This window comes from Elgaria multicarinata, chromosome 3 (assembly GCF_023053635.1).
Source record: "Elgaria multicarinata webbii isolate HBS135686 ecotype San Diego chromosome 3, rElgMul1.1.pri, whole genome shotgun sequence".
Lineage (NCBI taxonomy): Eukaryota > Metazoa > Chordata > Lepidosauria > Squamata > Anguidae > Elgaria > Elgaria multicarinata.
In genome coordinates, this window is record NC_086173.1 from 12,562,218 (window position 1) to 12,569,392 (window position 7,175).

The following is a 7,175-nucleotide window of genomic DNA, read 5'->3' on the forward strand; positions in this document are numbered from 1 at the left end:
TCACTCAGATACTTTCTTCCCGAGAAGTCTCCAAAAGGCTCCCTTCACATCCTTATTTCTCAGGCTGTAAATCAGGGGGTTGAGCATAGGGGTCACTGCCCCATAGAACAGAGAGATCATTTTGCCACGGTCTGAGGAAATTTTGCCCTGCGGGTGCAAATACATAGACATGGCTGAGCCATAGAAGACTGTGACCACAACTATGTGGGAGCCACAAGTCGAAAAGGCCTTGCTCCTCCCCTTGGCTGACTGGATGCGCATCACAGCCAGGCTGATGCGCCCGTAAGTCACTAGGATGAAGCAGAAAGGTATGATGAGGACAAAAATGCTGTTGGTCATGATCAAGAGGTCATTAAGGCTGGTATCCGAACAGGCTATTTTCAGAAAAGCCTGCAGCTCGCAAGAGAAATGGTTGATGACGTTGTGGCCACAAAAGCGGGTTGGCTGCAGCACAACTGCGATCAAGGTCAACAGCAAGGCGGCAGCCCAAGATATGGTTGCCAACTGAATGCAGAGTCTTTTGCTCATGATGAGGGTGTAATGCAAGGGGCTGCAGACAGCAGCCAAGCGGTCGTAGGCCATAACAGCTAGCAAGAAACACTCTGCTATGCCAAGGAAAAGGCCAACGTACATTTGAGCTATGCACCCCTCAAAGGAAATGGTAGGTTGGTGGGAGAAGCAGTTAACCAGCATCTGGGGGACGCTGGAGGTGGTATAGAATATGTCCAAGAAGGAAAGGTTGCTGAGAAAGAAATACATGGGATTGTGCAGGAGGGGGCTTACAAAGATCAAAACAACCATAAGGCCATTACCTAAGAGTGTTACAAGGTAGACCACTAGGAACACCCCAAACAACATTGCCTGGGCCCTGGGATGATGAGACAGTCCAAGCAAGATGAACTCAGTCACCACGGTGTCGTTGTTTCCCTCCATGATAAAGTCAGTATTTTTTCTGCAGATGAAGAAAGGAAATAAATATTAAGATGTTGGTGCAGAATTTTAGCTCTCGCCTACTTATGAAACACAATTCAGTGGTAGAGTCTTGAGGTAGTGGAGTGACTATGCCGCTTATGTATGCCATTTTTGAATGCTTCCCCACATTTTGAGAGATTTTCCCTCCAGTCCAAATAAAAGATGAGTTTGTCAGGAAGGAAGGTTCTAGTCCAGTCTTCACCAACTTGGTGCCTTTAAGTTGTGTTGGACTACAAAACCTGTCATTCCCATTAGCCCTGCAGGCTGAGGATGATAGGAGATATAGTCCAACTCATATGGAGGGCCCCAGGCTGGGGAAGGGCTAGGTTTCTCCTCCCTGGAAGTTTAAAAAGAAAATTGCATTAAAATGGGAGTTCCTAACTGCAGATTGAAGTAGTGCGGTCTAATCAGGACTCTACCACCTCACTCTGCTGCATGTGCAAATCAGGCCTCAAAGTTGTCTCCTGAAATATTCAGTTCAAGGCTCCATGTCACAGAACAGCTAATTCATCCACATATCACACACAGAGCAAAAGTAAAGACCGCCTCCCAATAATTACTCTGTTGTTGTTGTTGTTGTTTTAAAGGTCTTCCCTCTTTTCATGCTCCCATCTTGAAATCTAGGTTGCAATTTTCTCAGGGTAGGCATCTATTTGGTCATGTTACTCTGTAAAGTGCTGGGTACATGGATGATAACAATAATGAATAACATAACAATAACAAATAAGAATGGGCTTTATAAATGAGTCGTCATCGTCATCATCATCATCACCACCATGACCAACAACAAAGGAATAAGCTTCTATGGCAGAGTGTCCCCAACGTGGTGCCCACCAGCCGTGTTGGATTGCAACTCCCATTATTCCCAGCCAGCATGGGTGGGCTGGAGAAGACGGGAATTGCAACCCAACACAGCTTCTCCAACACGGAGGGCACCAGGTTGGGGAAGCTGTATTATGATTATCAGGCATGGGGAGAGTGGGAAAAATTAGGGCATGTGAATGCCTGTCTTGGCAAATCCTGGCTTTCCTCAAAATTCCTCAGATGTTTCACTCGAGGAGGAACCCCCAAGTTCAATTTGAATTTCAGGGCCGACAGAACCCAGCGACAACCACAATGCTACATTTTTTGAGGTCTTCCCTCAAAATTCTGTGGATGTTTGGTCTGAGGAGGCGTCCCCACCTTTCCTTCAACTCCAGACACTCCAATAGCTGCTCACCCCAGGAAGCAGGATATAGAGCATTCTTGTGCTGGAGTAGGAAGGAGGATGCCTTGCTGTAAAGAAAGTGGTTTTGCTTCCTGCGTGGGAATTATGGAAGCAAGTTTTCTAAAGCTATGGCCCTTTCCTAGTTTAACTCGAATCCTCTAGGGTTGGATCCAGATTCAAGCTGGATCAATTGCATTGAACTTTCCTGCCCCCTCCTTCACACAGAAAATCAGATAGGGAGAGAAAGACAGAATAGCTGCACAATGCCTTTTGATTGATTATGCTAGGAGCTCTCTGTCTGGAAGCAAAATGAAGATGATATTATTATTATTATTATTATTATTATTATTATTATTATTATTATTATTATTATTCATTGCTATACTGCCCCATAGCTGAGGCTCTCTGAATGGTTTACAAAGGAATAGCTTCCCACCCCAAAAACTCCATACTGTCACGTTACTATTCTATTCCAACGTTTATTTTGTGGAGACATGGCCACTACATATGTCCACCAAATTTCTAATCCAACACATCAGAGATGGCCTACTTTCAACATTACAACTCCAATACTTTTAACAGTTTGATTTTTAGCAAGTTGTGTTTGCCATGTTCCAATTCTGTGGGCTAAACGGTTAGTGGTTATACTTTACTCATCTAGGCAACATTTAAAGGCATGCCCCCTCCCCCAATTTTGAAAGGCTGGCCATTCCTGCACTACATACTTCTGATGAAATAGATTCTGGGTTGTTTCAAATGCTGTCCTTCTATTCATGGAAGGCTCTTTGATCCAGTGAAAGCTTCTGTGAATGGAAGGGGGAAGAGGAGATTATTTTGGGGGGGGGCAATTCTCTCTTTCCCTTTGGAGTCCCACTGCACTACCTCCCTCACTGATCTGGAGAGAACCCCAACCTTCCAGAGCAGATCGTTGGGGAACAGGGGTCTGCAAGAGGAAAGGGGAATTAGTCAAAATCCTTCCCCACTTCTCTTCACAGAAACTTCTGCTGGATCAAGGAGCCTTCTATGACCTTAGCTAGACCTAAGGATTATCCTAGGCAAATGGAGGGGTCGTCCCTGCCTGCTCCCGGGATCCCCTGTGTGTCATTTGGATGCACAGGGATGATCCTGGGACAATCCCGGGATATAGGCCTGGTCTAGCCATGGCCTATGAATGGACGGACAGCACTGAATACAACCGTTTGAGTTCAACCTATAAATGCTCATGTCATGATCAATACATTAGTCTTTAAGGTGTGACAGAAATCTAGGTTGTCTTCTAGAAGTGACAGATTTTTTGAGCCTGGTGTAATAAGAACAGCACAGAGTCTTCTGTGACACCCAAAAGACTTGCAAACTTATTGTAATATAAATTCAGTGGGCAGGAGAAGCCAGTTCATCAGTGGGCTAGAGAAACCGGTTCAAGTGACCAAATAAACTTCACTGAAGCTTATGCCGCAATTAAACATTTTGTCTTTATGTGGTGCAGTGGGATTTCTTGTCACCTTGAAGGAGGGTACAGACAGAATATAATTTTGATCAACCCCTGATGAATATTACTTGACAAATAAGAAGGAATATTTTTTTGGTGGGGGGAGAATTTATTTATTATTAACATTTATATACCATATATATATGGTATATGTACCATATATACCATATAGATATCTGCTAAAAAGCCATACAACAATTTTAAAACACACACACCATTAAGGCAAAATATTAAGAACAGTAAAATAATTAAAACTACACATTTCAAAAGATTAAATTTTAAAGATGCATCTTCATACCTTCATAAAGGCCAAGAGAGGAGGGTAAACATAGTTCTTGAGGGAACACATCCCAAAGTTTGGGGAATACACCGAGGAAAGCTCTTTTTATGCCTGACAAATAGACCTCTCTATGTAATGGCACCTTTAAAAAGGACTGGATGGTCTCCCAGCTTTGGTTAGGGAGCACTGAGAAAACTGGTTAGTATGATCAGTATAGTTGCAACACTCACCTGGGCAAACCAAGAATGGTCCAAGAGCCAAAAGACGATAAATGCTCAGAATTTGTTTGCTGTTTTAGAATCAAAACTTTGGCACAATAAAAAAAATAATGTTCCTATCTACCAAGGCATCACACAGTTTCATACTTTAGTAAAATTCTATGAAGATATACTTGGGTTGGGGAAAGAATAGATTCAAAGTGGCTTCCTTCAGGAATCCTAGAATAGTAGAGTTGGAAGGGGCCTATAAGGTCATTGAGTCCAACCCCCTGCTCAATGCAGGAATCCCTGACAGATGGTTGTCCAGCTGCCTCTTGAATGAAACCCCCTTTAGTGTACAGTCAACTAAAATAAAAATGTAATATTACTTTATTTACAATATCTATACCCAGCCTTCTGTAAAAGTCTTTGCTACCCATCTAAAAATGAGCGGTGAAGGAGACAGCTACATCCCTGTATCTGAAATATGTGTACCAATACATTACAATCTGGTCTGGCTTGTAAATATTGCAGCTCAACTCTTTTATGGTTTCTAAATATTTGGCTTCATCATTGTTGGTCTCTCTAGAGAATGACAGGCAGGCCCAAGGTAGAACAGACTGATGAACTGTGAAATCAATGTTTGTTCAGTAGGGACCTGAGAAGGTTGGAGCTATTGAGCTGAAACTATGACATGAACGCAAAGCTTGTGTGAGACCCCAGAGTGAATGTAATGCCAATGAACAGCATTACAATCACGAATCTAATCCATGGAGGATCCCATAACCAGTGGAGGATTCACAATATGTGAAATTCCCCATGAACCCTTGCAAAAGGGTTTTAGTTAGGGCTGAGCTGAAAATTATTTTTAGATTTTGAAAGTTGGGTCTTTAGGGGTTAACTGAGTTTTGGTGCATGTACTGTTTTGAAAGGGTAAAATTAGTCATAGTTAGAGTAGATCCACTGAAATCAACGCCATTTCAATTAGTCATGTCTAATTTGGTCTCGTACGTTTCAGTGGGTCTACTTTAAGTAAATCTGAATCCAACCCAAAGAAAGTAGTGAATGTCAAAAGGTAGGTGAGATGGTAGTGTTTGGGCATGCATTGATGGATAGATTATGCCCATGCAGATAGCCAAACTGGGCCCCTGGTCTTCACAGTGTTGAGTTGGTGCCTTCTCCTTCCAAAACACTGCGGTTTTAGTCACCTGCAGCAGTGGGGGGTTTAATACCATTCCCCCAAGTGAGCAGTCTGGCTTTATTTCCTGGAGTATAGACTGGTTTGATCTTCTTGCAGTCCAAGGCACTCTCAGAATTTTCCTCCAACACCACAGTTCAAAAGCATCTATCTTCCTTCGCTCAGCTTTCCTTATGGTCCAGCTCTCGCAGCCATAGGTTACTACGGGGAATACCATTGCTTTAACTATGCGGGCCTTTGTTGTCAGTGTGGTGTCTCTGCTCTTAGCTATTTTATCAAGATTTGTCATTGCTCTCCTCCCAAGAAGTAAATGTCTTCTGATTTCCTGGCTGCAGTCAGCGTTGTGGAACCAGTGACCTAGGGAGGTTGTGGGCGCTCCCACACTAGAGGCATTCAAGAGGCAGCTGGACAACCATCTGTCAGGGATGCTTTAGGGTGGATTCCTGCATTGAGCAGGGGGTTGGACTCGATGGCCTTGTAGGCCCCTTCCAACTCTGCTATTCTATGATTCTATGATTCTAATCTTTGCACCCAGAAATACAAAGTCTGTCACTGCCTCCACATTTTCTCCCTCTATTTGCCAGTTATCAATCAAGCTGGTTGCCATAATCTTGGTTTTTTTTGAGGTTTAACTGCAACCCAGCTTTTGCACTTTCTTCTTTCACCTTTGTCTTAAGGCTCCTCAGCTCCTCCTCGCTTTCAGCCATCAATGTGGTGTCATCTGCATATCTGAGATTGTTAATGTTTCTTCCTGCGATTTTAACTCCAGCCTTGGATTCGTCCAGCCCTGCACGTCGCATGATGTGTTCTGCATACGAGTTGAATAGGTAAGGTGAGAGTATACAACCCTGCCGTTCTCCTTTCCCAATCGTACATTGCTACTTGTTTGTTATACAGATTCCTCAGGAGGCAGACAAGATGACTTGGTATCCTATACCACCAAGAACTTGCCACAGTTTGTTATGATCCACACAGTCAAAGGCTTTAGAATAGTCAAAAAAACAGAAATAGACGTTTTTCTGGAATTCCCTGGCTTTCTCCAGAGCGGTGGACAGAATAAAATGGAATAAAAACAGAATAAAAACTCATTAAAAGTACATTTTTTAAGAGAAACAAAGTGCAAAATAAACTGTGTCTGGTTGTTAAGGGAAGGCTTCCTGGAGCAATGCTGTTTTCAGGAGGCGCCAAAAAGAAAACAAAGTTGGAACTTGCCTGACCTCCAGAGGAATGGAATTCCATAAGAGGGGGGCCACCACACTGAAGGCTCTTCCCCTGGTGGACTCCAATGAATCAATAGGTCTATGGAACCACCAGGATCATGCCCTCAGATGATCTCAGTGACCAGGCAGGTTGATAGAGGAGAAGGAGCTCTCTCAGGTATCCTGGTTCCAAGTTGTTTAGGGCTTTGTGCACTAGTACAAGAACCTTAAACTTGGCCCAGTAGTGAATAGGCAGCCAGTGCAGTTCGCTCAGCAAAGGAGTTACATGCTGGAAAAGGGCAGCCCTGGACAACAGCCGAGCTGCAGCATTCTCACTAGCTCCAGCTTCCAGCTTCCAGAGCAGATTTAAGGGCAGCCACACATAGAGTGCATTGCAGTAATCTAATCTTGAGGTTACCAATGCCTGTACCACCATGGCCAAGCTATCCCTGTCCAGAAGACATTGTAGCTGGAGAATCAGCTGAAGCTGGTGAAAGGCACTCTGAGCCACTGTGGCCACTTGAGCCTCCAGTGACAGTGATGGATCTAAGAGTACCCCCAAACTATGAAACTGATCTTCCAGAGGGAGTGCAACCCCATCCAGAACAGGCAATGAGCCTATCTCCCGGACAT

The 7,175-nt window shown here is 43.8% G+C and overlaps 1 protein-coding gene across 1 annotated transcript; it reads right to left on the minus strand.

Moving 5' to 3' along the window:
• On the minus strand, positions 1-933 carry LOC134393916 (olfactory receptor 13H1-like). Its single transcript, XM_063118944.1, has one exon. The coding sequence runs from the start codon at positions 931-933 to the stop codon at positions 1-3; it is 933 nt and encodes a 310-aa protein (XP_062975014.1).
• Between the last annotated feature and the right edge of the window lie 6,242 nt (positions 934-7,175).

Bases quoted from the DNA above. Each gene is read 5' to 3' on its own strand.
- LOC134393916 (XM_063118944.1), bottom strand. From the start codon at position 933: ATGGAGGGAAACAACGACACCGTGGTGACTGAGTTCATCTTGCTTGGA.